Raw genomic sequence first — 24,433 nt, 5'->3', positions numbered from 1 at the left:
ATTTGCAATTAAAAAATTAGCTCCTAATTAATGTTGGTTTCTCAGCCTTTCATTTCACATCGTTGCATGAAAAGAAATGCAAGAGATGGAAATTGTTTAGCTAACAGTGAACGTGTCTGATGGAAATCCACTTGCTGCGGCTGTATACATGTATAGCATCTAATTTTGACAATAAATTCAAGACATTAGTGGAATACGACAACAGCACTTCATGAAAGAACAGGGTGAAATTGTTAATGGCAGAGTGCATTGTCCACCGCCCTCCCTCCACATTATTTTCTTCTTCGCGTGGTATCACACAGACGCTTCTCTCTTGTATCAATGCGTGATTGAAGGAAACTTCTTTTGGGAAGTGCAGGGACTACTTTACGTGTCCCTGCACGTCAGTTTGGTTAAAATGCCATGTACGGATACCGAGGAGCATAAATTATTAGAAAGCATGCGACTGCTTAACTAAATAGAGAAAATTACGATCTAGGGGAGTTTATTTTATTCCAAAAGCAGCGTGTTTTCTCTACGTCGCGGAAGGATTTGATTTTCTGAACCGAGGGGCCACACATCCGCCCAGTTTTCCGACGTTTCATTCCGCCCCCCCTCTCTGAGTTGAAAATGGACTTCGATAAAACCAGATGTCCTCCAACTTCTCAAGGAAACTACACTCCTGTGTATTTTTTCGCTTTACCCGTCAGCATAAAAAACTGAAAACTGTTTCTTCGGTTTTGGTTTGCCTTTATCTTTTTTGGACCGCGAATTTCTCGGACACGTTGACGCTGCACGAGCGCTTTTTCAAGCGTTGTCCTGGACGTAAAGTTGGCGAATGGATGCTCGGCGTACATAACCTGCCGAACGTTACCGTCTGTAACAATATCTAAAACGTTATTTGGAGGATTCGTATACATTTTTTTGCAAAGCGAGGACCTGCGTTTGTTGACGGGATGATGATGGTACAGTTGGCTCAGTTGTTCTCGGATTATACTTCCAGGGAGGATAAAATGAATCAACGGTTGTCATTCGTCCTCGCTGCTTAACGCCAGCAGAGCTAAAACTAGCTTCACTTCGGTGTTCGCAGGAACGCTTGAGTTAGGCATGCCTCTTTCTACAACGATTACCAACTCTCCTGAACGAGAATAAACGCTGTTTGCAAAGGAAAATGGTGATTTTTCTGGCATTTTATCCCGCCGTCGCTGCGTCGTCGATGCTATTGCTAGGGCTTGGATCCCCGTGAGGAAATAAAATGAGTGAAGATTCAACGAACCCAAACAACGAGTGAGTACTGTTCATTTGGACATGTTTCACTAATAATCACTAATAATCTCTAATAATCTCTAATAACACATTCAAGATGGACTTTCAATGAGTGCTTCTCTTATCTGTGGGTATTTAACATTAGCCTACGCTTTGCATTATGTTTCTAACCATGCTAAGGGTTTCGTTATTGTACTCTGTTTTTATTTACACCCATAACAGACATCTTGTCGTTTATTTGTAAGCTAATAGAAGGTATTTACTTCACATAAAAGTCGATATTTAACAGTCAAAGTGTACAATAATAGCACGGTTTTAATATCTCGTCATATTTGGTTATTAAGGCATAGCTAACTTACATATATATATGCTTAGCAAATTCACATTAGGCCACTGGTTGTATTGTAGTTGTTATTTTTGCTTTTGTTTACACTTTGTAGAAAAATTATAACCTCATTGCACAGATTAGGATTGGTCAAACCCCCAGTTGAAGGTCCAGGTACGGTTTAAAACGTATTTTTATATGCTTATGTGCTCAGTACATCATGATCAGTTGATATTTTGACAGTGTCCGCCATGATTTCGGCACGAAAGCACGGGTTAAAAAAAAAATTGTGCGCTTTTATGTTCCGGTCCAGCTTTTATTCTCGTTTTTATTCAGAGATCAAGCTCTTTCTTTGTGCGTGTTGCGACATCGAAGAAGCGACGAGGCCATTTTTTTTTTCTCAATCACACACATTTACATATCACAATCCCCATTCATAAAAAAAAAAAAAAAACGCGCTCGCATTCACGCCCTAATCCAGCACAAAGCCGCGGAACCGTAAAGTGTTGTGCTTTTTAGTGCACGCTCTTTTTTTTTTAAGTATTGTTTTGTGGTGTTTTAATAAGGCTCCCCCCTCCTCCTCCCCCGTGTGAGTCCTTGTTGACTGTCAGTGAGAAATATCTGCTTCGGGAGGTGCTGCGGTCACATGATCCCCTCCATTCATAAAGTACCTGCCTGCCCATTCACAGCACTGTACACTGTTTCGCATTGCACCGATGAACACACAACGAGCCCATTTTCTCTAAATGCTGTACCATCCTGCACAGTCGAGCACAAGCACCACTGCGAACCTTTTCTTTTGCTCTGATCTGCCATTTTAAGAAACAAATATCTCCCGTATTTCCAAGGATTTTCTTCAGTAATGCATTTGTCACGTATTGGAAGTTAAATGACTTTGCAAAGTCATTTTCTGCTATTATGTTTTTTTTTCCTCTATTCCCTATGTCTGGCCTTGTGAGGTTGGCTGATTTAATGCATGGGGTTTTGTCCTTGACGTGCACTTGTCTGTTCTTATGTAACATATTTCATGCAGTTCTTTTTCCTCATATCAAGCCAGGCCAGCTTGAGAAAAATTAAACCTCTTCTATGTATCATTGAGGTGGAATTTTATCTGAACTTATTGGTGCTCATAGTTGTGTAACATCCTTATTTGATGGTTGAGTAAAAAATTTAAACCCTCTGATTTATTTGTTGATATCCACTGTCCAAGGAGAAAAAAGTGTAAGCATTTTTTTTTTTTCTCGACTTGATGTGTCTCTTCAGAGTAATTTCAAGGACCCTGGGCCCCATTTTAGAAACGACTACCATCGGCCTACATATTATCAGTGATGTTTAAACTACAGGGCTCGGTTTGCTTCACACAGCAACAGCAGCAGCTAAGATAATGAAGTGGTCTGAACATTGTTGCTATGATTCCACTGCTTTTCTGCCAGTTCTATGATTCATGGTATTGAAGTGAACAGAATACTAAGAGCCTGAACTGCAGTTCTGAAACAAAGATCAGATACCTGTGCTCTTTTCAAGCACTGAGGATAATGGTTAAGATGTACTCGTTTTTATTTTTAACACACCCTTTTTCCTTTGTGTTGTTCAGCTGACTTTTGTTGAAAAGGTACATTTTGTTCCTGGATGAATCAGTTGGTCAATAAAGCAAAAATGCTAATTCTTTAATGTTTGTCTAAGTGGTGATTATTTAAGTCTACTAACATGATTAAGGAAACACACTGTTTTCTGTTTAGCTTGTATTTTTGCATTTAAAATCTCTGCATGATTTGATCAGAGATAACGCTCTCATGTACTTTTGTTTGAATGGTAAGACAAGCTTTAAGCACACAACACACCCTCCATTGAGAACATGTTACTTGGCCTTGATGCAGTCGTGTTCACAAGGCTAAAATGACAAGAGCGCAGCCTAAAGCCTTGTGAGATTTTGGTTTACATTGTGCCTGGTGTGCGGGGAGCAGTATGAGGCAAGGTTTGTGTGAATGTTGTACGCTTGATGGGAGAAATTTATAAAACTTTGTTCAAGCAGTGTTGTTGTCATTGTCAGCTGAAATGTGATCTTAAAGGTTTTTGTTTTCAACTTGGAGAGTATCTTGTTGAGGTTGACTACTTGTATTTGTGTACAGTACATACTTTTTCTAAATTGTCACATGATACTTTGCTGTTTGGAGTTGCAACCAGCAGCTAAATGGCATTGTTTTGATTGAAAAACTTCAAATTTGGCCTTAAGTGTCAGGAATGAGCTAGGAATGTGCGATATATACAGTACACGGTAGAAACGGTAGACATTTAGCCTACGATAGAGATCTGTCTTCTACCGGCTAACCGCAGTAATGCTGTGTCTGATGTAAAATCAGAGTTGTTAGATTTAATTACTTTTTTTTTTTGTTGAAAACTGTGCGTAAGAGGTGTTAAAGTCATTTCTTTGACAGCTAAGTAGCAAAGCTACAAGCTAACTATGGCCGGCTTGCCGTAGTGTTGCCGTATTCGGACACATGCGCAAAACGCTGTGTTCCGTCAAAAGTTCATTTTATTTTTTTCCCCCGTCTAAAGTTAAAGTAAGCGTTGGTTAGCTTTAGAGAAACCTGCTCTCTGATGTATGAAAAGAACGCTGTGTTGTGTGATTTTACTGCGAGACCCTCTGGTCAAAGCCACAGAGGAAACTGGTCACCATTTTTTGTCAGCGCTCCATTCCAGCGGAAGGAGACGCCCACTAGAGGGTTGGAGGGTGAAGTGATTCAGCGTGCACTTGCTGCTCTGTTGCTGTTCATTTCTTAAGTGAGAAGACTGGAAACTGTTAAGAGTTAACAACATATTCTTTTGTTTGAAACAAATGGCTAAAACTACATTTGCTGTCTTTTGCACTGTTTTGCACTACAAGAAAGAAGCATAATATTTGATTTGCTTTTTATTTAAAAACTCTGGACCAGTGGTGGAATTTTCTTAATTGAGATTATTTTGTGGTGTAGCAGTTTTCAAAATAAATTATGGCAAAAGGACACCCTATGCTTTTTTCATTCCTATTGCGAGTTTTACACCAAAAATATATTGTGATATCTATATGGTTATCGCCACCCTTCACAATACATATCGTGATATGAATTATATGCCATATCGCACATCCCTAGAATGAGCTCAAATCCTCTTTCAGTTTTGGTCATTGGTTGTTCCTAAAAGGTTTTGTTTGTTTGATTATAGCCTGTCATTGCAGAAGTTGTACATGCCCTCATACCATTGAAGGTCACTTGCCTCCATACTCCATTGAATATGGGTGTACTGGGTTTGGCCTCATTGTTTGAGATTCCCATATTTCTGAGGTATTGTCTTTTTGCCAGTCAGGTGATCATCAATGTTTTTTTCTTTCTTTTTGCTCTTCCTATCTGTGTGATTAATTTGACAGCTCAGAGTTTTAGCTGCCAATGTGGGTGTCTCGATCTTATCACCTGTGGGCTGTTTTCACTCCCCTTTTTTTGCAAAGCGTTCCAAACACATTCTTCTCAAACAACCCCCATCATGTCCTGAAACAACAAAGAGAGTCAGCTGCTTAAGCTGTTAAAGCTAGCGGTTTATAGCCTCGGTAATTGTCTATATCCTGTGACCCTTATGTTAAGCTAAATAATTTCCTGGACCTTTTAATAGATGGTATCATTTGGGGTTATGGCTCGTTGTTGGATATAGCCTCTATGGATGTTTAGCAATGACAGCTGGTCGAGTTTTAGGTTACAAGCCCATCTTACCTCTGACCAACTCTGGCGAGCTGAATAAAGCTTGGGTTTTGCTTCTATATCCTTTTTGGAAATTGTTGGTTGTGATCAATGTGGTTTACAGAAGATAATAAATGTGGTACATGACAAGTAAGGATAAAATGTTTTTTTTTTATTTCTGTTTTGTTATTACTTAGTGCAAATTCTACGACCCAGTTTCTGCTGGTTTGGGAGCCATTTGTGTCATTACTTATTTTGTGTTGTATAAGTCGCAGATTTTTGCATAAATTAGCTTGCCTGCGACTTGTACGACAAAGCAACGTATTTGTTCCCCCCCCCCCCCCCCATATTTATAACGCAATTTTTGGCTGAGATCTGACGATGTCATTCATTTTGACATGGAAAATATTGAACATTACCATTTTCATCCACTAAAGGATCCTCGACTAATATGGCAAGCCAAGTGTCTCATTAATAGGTAAAAGTGGCTATTAATGAGACACTTGGCTTGCCATAAAAGCCACCTTCGTCTTGCTCTGGAACTCTTGGAGCAAATGTCAAATCGGCTGCATTTCGCCGCACTGCCCAGGCGAAATGCAGCCGATTTGACCATTAAAGTTGTTTTATTAAGGAAAAGTTAAATTGAGACATCCTGGATTCTACCTGGATTATTGAGCATGCGTCAGGATATGTTAAATTGAGACACACCTTTACTATAATTTCGAGCAAACAAATAAGTGTTAATCTTGTTAAATTCTTGGCAAAGTCCTCTCGTGCACGCTCCCGTGGCCGCCATTTAGCAGCCATTCGATTTTTGGCACAACGCCGGCCCACATTTCCAGGTTCCAGGTCGTCAGCGGTGACTCATAATATATGCGACGTATATGGCGAAGCAACATATTTGTTTTTTTCCACTTTATTAGACATATTTGGACTGATGCAACTTTTTTTTTTTTCATTTAGCCTTTATTTATATTTATACAGGTAGTTTCATTGAGCCACGAGAACTCATTTTCAAGAGAGACCTGTTTAGGGAGCAGATGGGGGGTTAAGGGCCTTGCTCATAGGCCCAGAGTGGGGCGAATGAGGGTGGGGGCAAGTGTGGGTACTTCACCTACCCCACCCACATTTTTGATGTTGTCGGTACCGGGGCGTGAACCGCCGATCTTCCGATTACAGGCCCACCTTCTCTAACCTCTGCGCCACCACTCCCCCAAAAGACTTATATGGCGGTGCGACGTGTATGGCATCAAGTACGGTAATAACGCTGATTCTCTGTATAATCAGAAGGCATATGATTGTTGAGATAAACCAACAAACTGTAACATGGCGTGCATAGAGAAGGACTGTTCCATTCCCATGGTCAGATTAATACTTGGATTCTGTGTATTTTAAACCTGAGCACTTCCTACTTATGATTTTCATTTCCTCTTTGAGTATTTTAGAAGCTAGTTTAACATGTCAGCAGTGAAATAGAGATTTCGTTTCTTACAGATAAGGACCTGATGTGTACACGTTGCCAAGTTTAGACTTTCCTTTATGAGTCTGTCTCTACCACATCATCCGCATAGCAGGGGGCTTGTCTTTATTTCTTTTGTCAAGGAGAGCCTCTGAAGTTCACAGACCATGTCTTAATGCCTCTAAAAGGTGCTTTTAGCACCAAGTGTCTGAATTGTGAATATTGTTTTCAGTTGTGCTTCATGTGGGAGCATGAAGGCTGGGCCTCGTTGCAAGCTCTTTGCTGCAGCTGGGCTAAGACGGTTCTTTCCTGCTAGGCCGCCCACATAAAAGACCACAGATGTAACTTCTAAAGTCTGAATCTTTGAGTTTCCATACACTTTGAAAACAGGAACAGATTTTTCTGGATCTGACTGCGCACACACAATTGTGTGTTTACTTTTATGGAAACAATTGGCTGGCATGTGTTTCTTGGAAAGGGAGGGCCTGATGAAATTATTGAATAAAAAAATAGCCCAATTGTAATAATTACTTTATCAAATGAATTGCTTTGTCAAGTCTTACAAAAAGGAAAATTATAAGACCATTAAAGCATGAATATATGTCTACTCTGTTAACTTTTCTTCACATATTCTACATGAAACAGACATTTAAAGTGTTTTTGATTCCTCAAAATCCAAGACGGTAGTTCAGCTCAAAGCCCCTGAAATAAAAGTTTAGTTCTAAAAACCATCCAGTAGTTTGAGTTTTAAGTTTGCTTTGAAGTAGGCTTCGAATTATGCTAAGCTACCGGTACTTGTATCAACTTATTACCACCAAAGTCCATGCTCAATAATCCAGGTATAAAATCCAACAATTTTCAGTCAGCTCATGGACGGTTTCCTTTTTCATCTTCGTACTGAATTATTGTTTGCATCTTGTCATAGCAGTTTCTCTTAACATTCATATACCCTCATCTCAGTTTGGTGGTTTGTCATTCCTTAGTAGCTCCCTAAGACATATTCATGGTTCCTTCCATGCTAGATCCTTAGGGACTACTTTTACATTAAAGCAAAACTCAGATGCAGCAGCAGTCAAATTTTGTTGTTCCTCTTTTTTTAATGGCAAGCGTATGGTTTTAATTTTCCAAATGCTTGTGGTTTGAATTAAGATCATCTCAATATGTGGCTTTGATGAATGTTTGAGAAAAACTTTTTGGCATTTGAAATGCATATGGGATTATTTTTGATTTATAGGGCCACAGGGCAGCAGGACTTAGAACATTAGCGTTGGGGTTGCAGACCCAATCAAGTAATGGAGGGGTTGGTTTGAAAATTATTGTTCGAAATGTCGTCTTAGTGAGCGCTGTTGATGTTTTTGTGCTTCTTGGATCTATTTTTCATTGAAACAAAAAGTTAATTTGACACAGTAAATGCTGTGTGTGACACATATTTTTAGACATGGCTAGTACCAAGAAATATGCTATGATTGGGTAGAAAAAAATGGTGTTATATTTTAAGTTCAGGTTTGCTGCGTCGTGCAGCAGCAGACTTTTTTTCTGAGTCAATTGGTAGCTAAGCTGAATGTTCTTGTGAGGGATATGACTCATCAGCCTGAGGTGTTGAGTGTAGATAGGGCAAATTTCTCTTCACTTCTCTTTCTATAACCAGTGTATTAGTTTTCACTGCAGCTAACACAAGCAGGCTTGTGTTCTTCTTAAGTCCATTATCAGTTTTATTAATGGCAAGCAGACAGCGCTTCTTAAAGTATGCTCTCACTGTATGCTGTAATTTGTGCTGCATCCATGGTAGGCCATGTAGATGTTTGTTTTCGGTATGTCCGTGCCCTTGAGTTTGCATCTGTTTTGGGGGGTATTTGAACTGTGGCTAATTGGCTAGCTTGTTTGCACCATTTAGATTAGATGCACTGCTGGAATCAATGGCCGAGTCCCAGATTTCTTGGTATTTTTTCCAGTGAGGTAAAGCCACAGGGAGAAGACATGCACGTATGTTTAAAACTTCAGCCTTAAATTACCATCAGGCTTGTTTTCATATTCCTGGTGAAACTTCAATACAACAATCTGTGTAGAACTTTTATGCACGATATATTTATTGATGTACATATTTGTTCAAATAAATCTACAATAAAACCATCTAGACTTTATATCATTATGCTGTCATTTCTGTTAAATATTTGTACAAGCTTCATAAATCTTATCTTTAAAATACAAAAAAATGTTACATCATTCCCAGATGAAATGATTTAACCTTTGTTGTTGTTATCTATCAGGATGATTGAGCCTACAGACCTTTTTTCTTTCAAATACTTATTAAAGATTAGCTGAATGTAAGCAAAGAAAGCGAGTGAAACTCAAAGTAGCTTTTAATGTCACCTTCTGTGTTCTACCTTGGCAATTTCTTTAAAAAAAATCCCACAAGCCAAAGTGGTCTAGTGGAGCTTGACAGAGCTTGACAGCCTTCCCTGGATTTTGATTGGGGGGGGGGTATGGAGAGGAAAAAAGGTGATGGAAAAAGAGGAGGTTGTGGTGGTGGGTGGGTGGGGGGGTTCTCCCCTTTTCAGATGCTAATGAAGGGACGAATGGTTTTCCAGCTTTTAGCTTGCAAAGTGTGTCTCCCCTGCAGCATGCTCTGCTGCCTGGACATTGTGGGAGGACAAAACTTCAGGCCCTGGATCCAATAACGTGAAATTTCAGCAGAGAAGCAGCCATTGTGTACTGAGAGACAGCCAGGGAGGGGCTGGGTGAAAGGGGGGGAGACAGAGCGGAGGAAAAGGAGGGTGACTTGGCGAGCAACCAGGGTTCAGGCTACATCTTTTCTCTTTCCCCCCTCTCTTCTTGCTTTCCTTCTGTCTTTCAGTTCCCGTCTGCCCTCCATCCCACCCCCTCCTTACCTCTGCAGTCCTCTCCACCACTCCCCTTTGGGGTGGAAAGCCCAAGGCTGAGACAGAAGCAAAGCATAATTGCATGCTGGAGCCCAGTGAGCCATGGGGCAGAGCAGCACACAAACGGTCACTTTGTCCACTTAGGAAATGGTTGTCCCAGGATCCCCCTTCTCCACCACACACTGGAGCAACTGGCCTTGGGGCCCATGGTTGCCTGATCTGCACATGCTCCCTTATTACTTTCTCTTCTTTTCTGAAAATTTGTGTTTACACTTGCTAGCAGGCTGAAATTTGTAGATTTCCAGACAAATCAGTATGATCATTCATATTCAGTGTTTTTTAGTCTAATTCTCTAACTTTTATGCAATACTTGTTTGCATTTTTATTATTATTATGTTTTTTTTACATTTTTAAATGTAATTATAACTTCTAAAATATTAAAATGGAAATAAGATTTAGTTTTTCTACGTTTTTTTAATAAAGCATAAAAAATTTTGTGGATTTTTTTTTCTTTCTTCCGATCAGGGTGTTTTATGGCCACCTTGTTCTCCACCTTGTTTCAGTCCTCTGTTTTTTTGCTGCTGCTTTGGTCGGAAATGAAGTCAGTCATCCAGCAGAATAACTGAATAATTCAGAATTAGGGGCTCCTCTCTTCCTCCCACCCAACTCCCTCCTTCTTTTCAGCATGCCAATTCCAGCTGATCTGCTTCCGCTCTCAATTGTGTGTCCAGTTGACTGTGGGCTCCCAGCGAGGGGTGTGGGGGCCGGTCTTTGTCTCCACCGAACCTCTGTAAACTTTGCATGTGGGATCTTATGCCTCTGTTCAAGTTTCACTAAAATGTTTTTTTAAACAATGTTCATTTTAAAAAAAGAAATGTTTCTGATATATAGGCAGAGAGCTAGTTTGAGTCCCACAAATATCTGTTTGATTTAAGTCATTCTGAGATTTTTTTGTTCAGTTTATTATTATAGTGTTATTATGCAAGTCCATGCATATATCTATTGTCCACTTAACTTCCTGTCAGGGCCAAGCCCCCACTCTGTGTGTCACAGTTGCTGGCATGTGTGTGATGGTTGGCCTGAAGGGTCAGGCCCTGGTCATTGTGCTCTGATCATGGCTGAGCGACACCACCGCCTGCCGTCTGTTCACCCCAGGGACCCCTGCCTGACTGACAGCCCCTTCTGCACCCAGCACCTCCTTTACTGGTGCCCATAGCTAGGTGTTCGAACAGCGGTATATCCCACTGGCACTGTTTGTTGCATTGCTCAGAAACCTTTTTTTGTGTGTGTGTAGCAGAAGTTCTCACGAGCCGTCTGTGACACTGGTGTCATACGACGTCACCAGCTTGGGTGTTAACTGTTTTGTTAAAATGTTGTGGTCATGCAGTTTTTTTCAGTCTCCCACAGCCAATGACTTGCAAATAAGTCCCAAGCAGTTTTGTTTTAGGGAATAAAATGTAATTTGGTGCAAGTCTGATAATCAAAAACTCATGTTTGTATTTTAGTAATTATATTTTAACTTTTACTCTTCATTTCCTTCATACTCATATTTGTTACCAACATGCTCTCTTTTTGACTAGCTTTATCAGTAATCTGTGGGACAGCCACAACATGGCTGTTGAAAATGGTCTTAAATTCTAATAGTTAAATCAATAAAAGTAAAAGTATTTTAGTTTTGTCCATATTTCCTATTAAACCGTAAACTTTAGACAGACTGAAGTGTACACGGCTCACACTGTGAACAGTATATTGTAATTAGCTTAAGACCACAAACTTTGCATTGATATTAAAATTAATCATAGTAGACCTTTGCAGTGTGGTGTAAAGTTTTCTACAAAATACTTGCACATCTTTGCTGTGCTAAAAACCGATGGTTATTAATAATAATGTTATTTCCTCTGAACAGAAGAACACGGTGTAAGAGTACTCGAACTAAAAGAGTAAAATTAAGTTTGGAAAACAAAGTATTGTATTGGGAAGCTAAATGAATCTTTAGATTCATGTAATGCTAAGTTGGTTCATTAAGAGCAACCATTCATAGAAATGGATAATATTTGTCTTATTGTGTCACAATAACAAGTTGTCAGACTTTAAAAATGGAAGTGTTACATTAGTTTTTAGGTAAGTTTTATGAACATATGATTAAGAAAATGTGATATTTTTAGCAGGGACATTTTTGTCCTTGTAGGTATTTTATTTCTCTTTGTAGTTGATTTGTAGTCAAAGTAATAGTGAGGAACAATTTTTCAGTGAGCTTTTTGAACCCCAAAGCTGGAAGTATTGGCTCAAGGATACATTTTTTTTCTTTGTCAATAGGCAGGGATTTTTGAGATGTTACTTTACTTATTTAGATAAAAAAATTGGGGATGTCTCAGTGCAGTTTGAAGTATGGGATCAGGGTCTCAGTCAAGGTGTTTTTGATTGGTTGAGGGTCTCAAAAGCTGCTTCCCCACAGACGTGACTAATCAATTTGCATTGATTCTGCGTTGGCCAATAGTGTCTCTATTCCATGTTCCTGCTTGGTTGGTGGACCCACCTTAGTCGTGGTTCCAAGTGAGCCGAACAGAACGAACGATTGTGACATCAGCATATTGCAGTCATTGATTGGCTAGTAGATGTATGTCACTGGATGAGCCAAGACTGTCGTGCAAACTCCCAGAGTTGTCAACTTAACGACTTTTTCTCAGTATTTACTTAGCAAGTTTTCAGACTCCTCTAGCAATTATCTTTTTTTTTTCCACGTCCCAATAGCCAGCTTCTGTAGCCAAGGATCAGACCGCCAGGGTCCCTGCCCTCGGCCACCACCCATCCCACATTGCACCCAACCCCTTTGGCCCCTCCCACAGGTGGTGAGCCCATGGGAAGGGGGACCCATGTTTCCTCTTCTGGCTGTGCCTGGCCGGGCTCCATGGGTAAAAGCCCGACCACCAAGCGCTCGCCAGCGTGCCCCACCTCCAGGCCCGGCTCCAGAGTGGGGCCCCGGTGACCCACATCCGGGCGAGGGAACATTGTTTCCATTGATTGTGTTCATCATAAGGGGTCTTTGGGCTGCGCTTTGTCTGGTCCCTGACCTAGGACCTGTCTGCCTTGGGTGACCCTACTACGGCCATGAAGCCCCTGACATCATAGCTCTTAGGATCATTGGGACACTCAAACCCTTCCACCACTGTAAGGTGGCAGCCCAGGAAGGGTCCTGGGTCAGGGAGGAGGTCCTGCCCCAAGTGGAGGAGTTTAAGTATCTCGGGGTCTTGTTGTTAAAAGGCGATCAGCGACAAATCTAGCTACTTTTCAGATGTGTAAACTTAGAAGCACGTGTTAAGCTCAAGGCCCGGGGGCCAAATGTGGCCCTCGTTGACATCTTATCTGGCCCTCAAGATGATTTGTGAAACGTAAAATACTTCTATATCTTAATTTTTTTCAGTAATCTTTGATTACTCTCAAACTCTTGCAGAGGAACCCGTGACCAAGAAAAGATGCTGGTTATCTGATTTGAGTTGATGTAGATTCTGAAATATGCCCTTAGTTTGAAAAAGGTTTTAATGTTGTCCCCCTTTTATGAGTTTGACTCTCCTGACTTGGAGACCGTACATGAAGGCACTAATCATTCTGCAGTCACTGTCCTCAGTGAACAGCGAGTGCTGCCATAAGCCCAACAGACGATCCTGCTCACAGAGTGGGGGACACACTCCCAAAGGAGACACCTACACGAGAAGAAACTAATAGAAACAATGAGATAAGAATGGTACTTTCAGTGTTTCCCCTACATTACTTGCTTTGGCAGGGCACTCATCTCTTCTGTGATTTTTTTTATTTTTTTTGTCCAGGTGTGGGGGTGTGGTGTAGATCGAGACATGTCTGTGTTGCTTGCTGTTATGGGCTGAAACTTGTGCCATCAGAAACTGAATTTGAATTGCTCTTTGAAACTGAATTTTTTCAGCCCATACACAGTTTGTACCCAAGGTTTTCGGGGGTGGGGAGTGGGAGACGGCTTAGCATGAGGGAATTGGAACACTGCCTGTAGCTTTTTTGCTAGCGCATCTGTATTGTGCGCTGCTAGCTTAACGCTACTTCAGTGGCAGCAGTTGTCAATGCGCGCGCGTCTGTATTTGTTCGGTTCGGTAGGCAGGGTGCTCAGTTCTGTTGACTGGGCGGGGTGCCCTGCTTGTACAACGATGGGGGAAACTATTACTTTACCACGGAGAAGCAGCTAAAGTACGTCTCAACTTCCAGTCCGTCATTTCAGTTAAGTGTAAGGCAGGGGTGTCAAACCCACTTACAAAAGGGGTCCAAAATTAAAACCGTTTTCAAACTAAGGGTCGGTTTCAGAATCTACATTAACTTAAGTTGGATACCAAACATCTGTTCTTGGTTGCAGGTTTCTCAAAAAGAGTTTGATTGGTCTCATTTGACATTCTCCGTTGCATTTTTGACATTATCATCAAAGATTACTGAAAAAAAATTAAAGCGATAAAAGTATTTTACATTTAAAATAACATCTTGGGGGCCAGATAAGATGTCATCAAGGGCCACATTTGGCCCTCGGGCCTTTAGTTTGAGACATATGGTGTAAGGTCATAGCATGTAGCCAATTGGCACAGATTTTCTTCGCCTGAACAAAAAAATTAAAACTCATCAATATCACTGTGGGATGAAGGTAAAAGAGATGCTGTAGCATTTTCTTTTGAAGCCGCTTATTTACATTCATGCTGCATCCAGGTTCTTTACAGACAACACATTGCTGTGTTTAATATGTCTACAAAACAATTCACATCTTTAGTTCTCATTTTAAGGGTTTATTTTAGATTACGCTTTTCTTCGGATATACTAGAATTATTTCCGCAATACTGCACTTATGCAATATTGTAGGGTGTTTTCGTCATTTCTTTGGTGTATACATACAATACTAACACACTTTGGTAAATAAATTTTAATAGCTTTCTTTGAAGACATTTTAACAATAGAATAATTGCACGGTGTTTTTTACGATGTTGCAAAGAAAAAACAACCTAAGGATCACATTGTTTCCTTACTGCATGTTGTTGTGTTTAGTTTCCAACTGTTAGCCGTCGTAAAATGTAAATATTGGTTCAAGACTTGGAACCAACAGATAGCTTATTTTAACTCATGTTTAGAAAATAAAAATACATTGTAAAAAAATTCTAAAGTTGTATTTTAGTTAAAACATCAGTGTTTTGTCCAGGTGCCCTAACAGATCAGTCTTTTGTGAACATTGAGCGTTAATAAAAGGATTTGTTTTTTTAATTATTGCTAAAGAGTTTTATATTTTATACTTGCTCATCAATCCTTAGAGGAAGCTTCCTGTCACTTTTTACAAGGTTCCAAGTGCTTTCACATGAAAAAGGAGCTTCAGATTTAATGCTCGCTGCCTTTTAGAATAATTACTAACTGAGAGCCAGGATATTGAAGTTTGGCAAAGGCGTGGAAGGCAGGAGACCAAAGGTCAGTCTTATTGAGCAGGTTAAAAGAAGAGGTGTAAAGAGGAAGGACGCGACCGTTCAGCTTTAGAGCTTCAGGTTTTTCATTGTATTGTTCATGAAGTCACTCTTGATCACTACTGAGAAGACTTCCTTAAAAACACCACACATTCTTTGACATCATTTGTCCTGGTTAAATTGACACAACATTAAACTGTCTGATATTGGCTTGTCAAATTGTAGTTATTTTGTTGTTGTTTGTTTGTTTGTTTAGTAAGATCTCTGATTTCCATGTCTTTACTGTTACTTTATTGTTTCCGAAAACCCAATACACAGTTACTTGATTAGGAAACAACAACAAAAATAAATAAACAACTAAAAGCTTTATCATTAATTTTCTTACACAATAATGACTGACAATATATTATGCCTAATAAATTCATTTAGTAACAAATGGCAGTTTGTTTACCGTTCATACCGTTAGCAGAATTTTAGTTATGGTTTTCTGTTCTTTATGTCAATTTATTGTTTTTCCACTTTGAAGTCAGTTGATAATTAAATAAGGGCACACACATTTTATAAATGCATTGTTTAATCCATTAATTACCAGAATTGGATAATTTTTAGCTTGGATGGCATGTCTGTTGCCCGACTGATCTGTCTCACATGTGTACCATAGTCACAGACACACTCTTCAACGTTTATAAGACAGAAAGCTCACAATTGTCGTAGTTTTGTTCACATCTAATATATAACAGTACACGGGTACAGTGTAACACACCCGACTTTCCCCCGAAGGGACAGACAATAACCCAAAACAATTTTTTGTAAATACGCTAACAATATTCTCTGTGTGCAGTGTTGTATAAGAACACAAAAACTGTCTGCAAGTTGCAACTTAAATGTTTTCTTTTTTTCTCATGACACCTTCTACATTTGTGTTATTGTCAGCAGGTACATATTATGTCCAGCAAAAGGTTGTCCTACAGGGTTTACCTTGTGATTGAAAGAAAAGAGGGTGATATGAGCCAGAGCCCATCATGTGCTGTCTAGTTTAAAACAACCTGATTCAGCTGAAAAGTTAGAAAACAGAGCTTGACCAGATGGTCAGTCACCCTTTGGCTTGATTAAACACACACTGACAGCTTCAGAGAGCTTTAAGCCTGCTATGTGATTAGTTCTGTACAATATATACAATACTGTGTATATAAGTATAAAAATACACAAAGGCTTAATATTGTAATTTTTTTTTAAATGTATATACAATTCTGTTTTCTGTTCGGTTCAAGTTACTAACATTTTGATGCTTTGATACATTTATTCAACTGTTAACGTTCTGCCCTCAGATATATAACAATTGAAAAATAAATATACTGGTACAAATAATCTGGAAAAAAAATATATTTTTCTCATTTGAAGATGTGAAGCGATTGTGCTCTTTCAAGTCCCTCACCTACTCATTTTCACAAATATTTTACTGTAGTTTCATAGTAGATTCTTGTGTAAAAAGTACACAACTGGATACAAACATTTAAAAGCAAATGTTTAGATAAAATATTTTGAATACATTTTTGTAGGCAATTATTGCTTGTTTCTGACTGCATTCTTACTAAACGTTTAGGCCTAATCGCATTCGCTAATGTTACACCTACACTTAACCCTTGGTTTTGAAATAGAAAAGAAATGCAGTTCAGATATTTCAACGTGAATGGGGTTTGCCAACAGTTGTTGCTAATATGCTTTTACTTAAACAATATAACCACATATGGTGTTGGTTATCTAGCATGCAACACGTGACATTTAATTCAATTCAATTCAGTTTATTTATATAGCGCCAAATCACAACAACGTTGTCTCAGGGCACTTTACAGAAGTGTAAAGTTAACTTGTTAATGTTTATGAAAAGAGGACAATATCAATAAGTCAGTTCAATTCAGTTTATTTATATAGTGCCATGTCACAACAGAAGTCATCTCAGGCCACTGAACAGAAACATACATATATAAAAATAATAATTTAACACTGTTTATCTGAAAAGCAGACTGCTTTGAATTTAACTCCATCACAGAACTCTCATCTTGAGCAAACATGAAGGTGACAGTGGAAAGGAAAAACTCCCTCAATACCGTAATACCATATTTAATAAATAAATAAATAAATAAATACATCAGAATGGATCAAAGCAGACATTGCAGTGGTTGTCAATTTGTACATGAAAAATACAACGATTTATTTTGTTTCTTTGTTAAAATGACAATAACGTCAAATAAAATTCATTGATATCCATCAAACTAGACAGTACAATGAATGTTTTGGCAGTATGCTGCTTTCACTTTTTTGTTTGGGTTAATAATCAACATGAAACTAAAAGTTGAAAAAATTCTGACCTAGACATTATAATGACTTTTAAGCCAGTACAAGTGTTTTAAAAGACAGTAAAAGAAAGTACTTTAGTATTATACTGGCCCTTCATCTGTCCCTCTTGTCAACCTTCCTTCTTTACAGTGACAGTTATGCGCGTGTGAGAGCAGTGGTCATGACCCGGGATGACTCCAGCGGTGGGTGGCTACCCTTGGGAGGTGGAGGCCTTAGCAGTGTCACCGTCTATAAGGTCAGCCGGGCAGAGGACAGCAGCAGCATCCACAGTGGAGGAAGTGGCAGCAGCCTCAGCCCTGGTAGCCCAAGTCCCAGCCCTAGTCCCAGTCCCACCACTGTGGAGTTCCACATCAAGGGCGAAAGGCTCAAAGACAAAATGGTAAGAGAACCTTAAGTCCTTACACTGTATATGAACTGTCATACACAACATCAGAGTCATTTAATGATATACATATGCAATGTTGCCCCTAGTTAACTTGCCATGGTGGGGTGCTCATCTCATCCATGATTTTTGTTGATGGGGGGACGGACACTTGTCTGAGCACAGCTTGTACAAACAGTTTTTGATTGGGGGCAGGTGGCGTTTAGCATGAGGGAAGAGGCAACATGAGTGCTGCCTTTAGCTTTTTAGCTAGAGAATCTGTATTTCTCGCTGCTAGCTTAGTGCTATGTCAGTGCCGGGTGGGCAGGTGTGCGTGTGTGTGGGGGGGCAAGTTTGGTTTGGTAGGTGGGGTGCTCAGTTCTGTTGACAAGGTGGGGCACCCCGCTTGTATAATGGTAGGGAAACACTGCATATGACAATATATTTTCTATAAAGGCATCCCTTTAATGCACTTTAATTTGCACAAACAGGAAATTGTTTTTTTTTTTTTGAAGACTCACTGTGACCCCCACTTTTCCAGGACACCCCGCCACCCCCAGTCCTTGTTTTACTCACTTACTGACACACACACGAAGTGGATTTTTTATTTAACTTTCATAACTTACGTATCTGAAAATGGGAGCAAACTGTGTGATGCACGTTGACGTCATCAGGGAGAACGGCAGATTACTCAAGAAGAGAATGTGTTTGAGGGAAACCAAAGATCATGGGGGGGATCTGAAAGATTCAATCTGGAAATACCTGCATATTACATGTTTATTTTACCAGTAAGCAATAAAAGTAACAACAAATTTCCATTTAAATTTATACAAAACAAAAAAACTTTTTTTTTGTTGTTGTTTTTTTTACTTTAAAACATTTTTTTTGTTTGAGATTTTAAGTGAAATCTGTAAAACCATGAACTTTTTCCACACAATCACTTTGTGTTTTAGATGAGGTTTGGTTTGATAATCATATGTCTGTGGTAATATGAATGTAAATCTTTTTATGTGTGAAATGTTGCTTGCCAGAGGCCACCATGATTCACAGATTCTAGTGAATCCAGACAATCGTAACATTAGAGCCTTGTTACAGAGGCGTCTGAGCCCTAGTTTTTTATTTTTTAACTGAACTTGTTTTATGTGTTTTGTGTCAGTGATTCATTGGCGTTTTGTGTCTTGCTATTCAAGCATGTGTGTGGCATGGGGAGGGAGGAGGGGTGTGACGAGAATGTTGTTCAGACATGGCAAAGATATGGCTCAGAGACCTTGGCAACTGTTATGGGATGTGGTGAAACACCCCTATCACCGCCAGAGTGCCCAGCTACCACAACAAACACCTAGCCATGTGTAGGTCTGTCAAGATGCCGCCCAGTGCCAGGGCGGGGTGTTGGCTTCAACCACAGCACCACCGACTGTCTGAGGGCCTCAGGAGAAGGGGCAGAGGAATGATTTCAAGAAAACAGCTACTACAAACAAAACCACATTAAAATACTAGTCTGCGTTTAAAGCAAACACACACAAAGATATATCAATCTTGGTGCCACAGTAATTTTTAGAAACTAACACCAGTGTTTTGATCTATGAGCTAAACCAAAAGTAGTCTTTATGTTAATATTTTGAACAAAATAAAATGAGAAGACCAGAGAAATAACTTTTTTTTGTTTTGTTTCAAAGCCTGTTAGCTTTGGTTTGACAAACATAGAAAAGGGACATAATGTACCTTATTTCAGCCATGTACAATTGTTGTTATTGCAAATGGTATAACATCAATTTTTTTCCCAGCTTGAAATGGACAGAATACAAAAAGAAAAATCACTCATTTATAACAGATAGCTGATCTAAACAGAAGAAAACGTAACCAAAACCCTGTTACTTCAAATGCAAAAAGGCCTTCTTCTTTTAGTCAGAAATCAGGTGATTGGTGCATATATGAACAAAATTCAGAAAAGTACTTAATCAAAAAGCAGGAAATGGAGGTGGAGTCAAGAAGATGGGAGACAGAAGAAAAGAGGTGGAGGGGTTTTGTCTATAAGCGCAGTGATGCGGCGCAGTGTGCTGGTGATGACTCAGCTGGCTCTGCATATAGCCACCAATCACTCTCCTACTTGCATCCCCCCCTCCACCCTTCCAGTCTCTCACTGGTTCTTTGGTCAATGATAATTTACCATACCAGCCCTCAGATTATGACAAATCTCTAGCTAATCTCCTTGCCTTTCCACCTCCCTTTCTTTCATTAGTAGTCATACAGTCCAGTCCTCTGGTTGATACAGCTGTGGATGTCGTTGCCAGGGCTCACTCTGAATAACTTTACCTTGCAGCACAGGTCTATTTGTTAGATTGGGTTTCTTCACTTAACCTTGTGTGTTTTTAGAAATGTTCTTACAAGTAAAGCCATCTTTTATATACAGTTCAGTTAAGAGTAGGGTGCTTTTTTACACAATGCTCTTACACAATGTCCTGTCATTTCTCTACATGTCTCACATTCAAATGTCTTTTGTCTTTCTCCTTTAACATTTCCTGCTTGTGTTCTCTTTCTTTTTTTGGAAATGTTGCTGCTCCTCCTCTTTTCTTTGAGCACATTGTGGAATGCGGTGTTAAGTGTCATCCTGCCATGCAACTGTGATACTTGTTCCTCTGTCAGGCCTTGTTGCATGCTCACCTTACCTGCTCTGGCTCCATTCTGTCTCGCCTCCACAGTCACCCCCAGAAGCATTGTGGACCCCTCCCTCCTGCCCTGTCTTTGTCACCCCATCCTCTCACATCCATTCCTCTCATCTTCCCTTTCTTTATGCTCTAGCTTTGGGTAAACACACAAGCATAACCCTTGCTCCTTTGTTTGTTGTCCTTAAGGCAGGTATGCAGTAGACTTGGGGATGGATGGTGCAAATTATGGCACATTTAAACTCCAAAACACATTTACTTTTAGTGTGATGAAGCTTGCATTCACATTACTTATTGTAGTATAAATTTAGGAATAAGCTCGGTTAAGGATGGCCATTTTGTGTGGCAGCTGAGAGCAAGATCTATGCTTAAAATCATTGTGTCAACTCTTTCTCTGTTAGCAGAATACCTAATCTTTGGACATCTCTCAGTACTTGATGAGATCTTGCATAATGTTATTTTAAGGTCTAATCAAAACTCCGTCCCTTCTCATTATAAAATGTTCTTAGTTTAAAACACTGGCGTAGCAGGCGGCATGTGAATAAGGCATTCCTTACACTAGGTCTTGAATTTGTGGCTGTGATTCTACAATCTAAGTCTTGAAATGTAAAGATGAACAGTGAAGCACTTGGATCAATGAGTGTTTTATTTAATTTTTTATCACAGCTGCACTTAACGCAGTCTGTTACATCAGATCACTGAGTACATTCTCTCATTCACACCCTGTTATGCCGCCTCTCGTGCTTGTCAGAGAACACCTCACAAACTGTAATGGCCGTATCTCGTATTTAATCTGCCAGGAGGAAGGCCAGGAGGTGGCCCAGTAGCCCTGATTAATATTAGGTTTTCGAAGCACAGCCTGTCTTCATTCTTCTCCTGGGCTTCCTGGCTTCAAACCTCCCTACACATCCACAACATCCTGTCACCACTGCTCCTCAACTTTAAAATGCTCCATATTAAGACCCTCACCATCAGGAACATGTTTTCCAAATTATTCTAAAAATGATTGGAAATCTTTGGGTTTATGTTTTTTTGTTTTTTTTTTTCAAATCCTAGACTCTCATATGTAATAATTATTGATGTAAAATGGTCTCTCTCTATTCCAATTTTATTTTAATTGTTCCCATATTACATTGGAACAGATGTGACACATTAAAACAGATCAGGATGTTAGATGGAGCAAATACATGTTTAAATTTAATCTTCAAATCACTAAGCTAAACAGCTGAACATTTCTAATCTGGCATCATGTTGTTGACTGTGTGTGTTCTCAGGTGGTACTGGAGTGTATTCTGTCAAGAGACCTAGTGTACAATAAGGTCAACCCCATCTTCCACCACTGGAGAATCCATGACAAGAAATTTGGCCTGACGTTCCAGAGCCCTGCAGACGCTCGAGCCTTTGACAGGGGCATACGCCGGGCCATCGAGGACATTAACCAAGGTGTGGGTGTGTTACTATGGTGTCGGCATGTGTTTTTGTGTTGGAAAGCAGGTCAAACCAGATAAGTTGGTTGTAACTCTGCAAAATGTACTTTTAAGTTAGGAATACATCCACCAACATTTGCTTTTATTGGCAGCTATCCATTACATGTAAAAGCAGTTGGGCAACTGTTTTTGAATTGTTTTTGCTTATTTATCTTTGTCTTGTATTGGCTGACCTGACCTCTGGTGTGGAAGAGATGCAAAGCTTTGATTAGTGTTGATGACTTCATCACTGCTGCTTGTTCACTGAACCCAATCGCGACCCCTCTTGTGATATCTTATCAGTCCAAGCTGCTCAGATAATCTCAATACTTCCTGTAGAGACTGGTTGTTCAAAACTTTGCCCAGAGAGTGCATGATATAAGACAATAGAGGGTTGAAAAGGGGAGGGGAGTGGGGGACATTTTAAGATAGGAGGTGTTCTATAGTTAGGAAAAACCTCACTAGATTGATCCAAAAAAGTTCAATCTGGTCCTCTGGACATACAAAAAAACAAAACAAAGCAAAAAAAATATATAAACGTTTCGTCTCTCATCCGAGAGACTCACTAGATTGAGTTTGTCTGTTTTAGTAGTTCAAAGTAGCTTCACTTGAAAACAGGCTAGACTAGTTTTAAAAAAGATTCGGTCTGACAGTATAGGATGTGGCTTTTATGCTTGTTTTTTTTTATTGTTTTTTTTTAAGCGTAACTAGATTTTGTTATTCCATGGGCTTGAGCTGTCAGTTTTGGGTCCCAATAAGCAATATTTTTCTGTACAGAGCCATAGGTTACAATCATCTAATTAGTCGAAGACTTGCTAACTCAGCAATCTGCCACCCAGCTCCATGTTACACAAACGTGAACTGGATAGCTGGGAGACGATAATCTTTCTTTACTTTGTAGACTTGAGAACTCAGGGGAGCATAAAGGAGGTCCAGCATATCATAAAGGCTCATCACAGCTTGGCGTCAGTCTGTTCTTGTCCACAAATGCTTTTCAGTGTTTTGAACTTCAGGGTCCAGGCAGTGTCTAGGTAAACGCTAACTGAAAGCTGACTTGGAAAACTCAATTTTCTATCAACTAAACATAAAACGGGAACAAAGACGAAAGTTTAATGGTGAGAACACTTTGTAACAGCCTTATTTTGTAGTTCATTTGGTTTTCACCACAGTAAGATTAATTTGCAATGTACTGCTAATGACATGGTGTTCAAATAAAAAACAAAACGCTTAGTAGTGAAATAATCAGCATCCTAATGACCTCTCAGAAACACTAAACCGGTAATCCTATTATATATTTAAAATAAGTAATTCTAAATCTTCTTTTGTGCATGTCAGCAACATCTGGAGGAGGTGATAGTAGGTTTTGACTCCTCGGCATCTTCTCCCTGCCATCCTTGGCTTTGTTGGTTCTCTCGGCCCCCTCTATATTCAGGCGGTGTTGTGTAATGCCTCTTCTCAGCACAGGCGGGCGAGTTCGTCTGTATTCCTGATGCATCGTTGTGCTTCTGGGCTGCTGCGTGAGTGTGTGTGGGAGAAGAGGCAGCAAGAGAGAATATGTTTTTGCCCGCGCATGTGTGCGTATCAGTCTTGCAGTCTCCTGTTGCCATGGCAACGACGGGCACATGGCTCAGGCAGCTTTGTAGCCTAGTGCTGCCAGAGTCGTGCTGCAGGAGGCCTCTTTCTCTCAGGGCTGGAGAAAAGCATTGACACTCACCGTTCTTTCTCAGCGTGATTCAGAAACTGACCGACAGACACTAGCCCAGAGGATTCTTCTCTTCTGGGACAGATTGTGTTCTCTCGCTGAATACAAACAAGAAGACTTGCACAGTAATTTAACAGAGGCCTTAACTAACTAAATTATTTTATTAAAAAATCATCTAAAGTTTAAAAGTTTCACTTTGAGCCTTGCTCCTCACATCCTAGTGGAAGCAGTTCAGTCCTTGTTCATTGCAACATTAAAGCAATAATACATTTTTTTACAGTCTCATCTTACAACTCATACAATGCATGTAATTTAGTCTGTTTTTGGACACAAAAACTGACTCTGCTGGTACATTTAAAAAAATAATTAATAAATAATATCTGGTTTTGCAAACTTACAGAAGAGCATGTGCAGACCGTCATTAACAAAGTTCAGGTATAAAGATACTAAAACCTGCTATCAGGTCACGTTACTATCGTACACATGAATAGATTTACAGAAAGTGGACTTCCACCTCGAGTCGTCTGAGGCTGTGTAAGGCGTAGACGTGGTGGTATTTCAGTATTCAGTAAATTGTTTCTTTTCCTGAGGACTACTTAATGTCTACTAAAAACTCAGACATTATAACACTGATTTAACTGATAACTGGATGTCTCAAGATGTCTGGCACAAAGAAAAAATAGACAGGAAGTCAGATCGTTGATAAATCAGATGAAGCGTTTCCCAAAATGCAGCTTACTTGGACTTTTTTTTTTACATCCTACATCCAATGTATATTGAGCATAGCATTAATTGACAGTGTCATTATTATTTTT

At 39.7% G+C, this 24,433-nt stretch overlaps 1 protein-coding gene across 1 annotated transcript in view; it reads left to right on the top strand.

Moving 5' to 3' along the window:
- Positions 1 to 1,035: 1,035 nt before the first annotated feature.
- The window catches only part of spred1 (sprouty related EVH1 domain containing 1), a 37,313-nt gene continuing 13,915 nt past the window's right edge, over positions 1,036 to 24,433 (top strand). The window contains exons 1-3 of the mRNA XM_037694930.1: positions 1,036 to 1,266; positions 17,556 to 17,805; positions 21,725 to 21,893. Of these exons, the coding sequence (XP_037550858.1) occupies positions 1,235 to 1,266; positions 17,556 to 17,805; positions 21,725 to 21,893 (451 nt within the window). The 5' untranslated portion in view covers positions 1,036 to 1,234. The remainder of the gene's footprint in view (positions 1,267 to 17,555; positions 17,806 to 21,724; positions 21,894 to 24,433) is intronic.

This window comes from Nematolebias whitei, chromosome 21 (assembly GCF_014905685.2).
Source record: "Nematolebias whitei isolate Nwh7 chromosome 21, NemWhi1, whole genome shotgun sequence".
NCBI lineage: Eukaryota > Metazoa > Chordata > Actinopteri > Cyprinodontiformes > Rivulidae > Nematolebias > Nematolebias whitei.
This window is presented reverse-complemented; position numbering and strand designations above follow the sequence as displayed.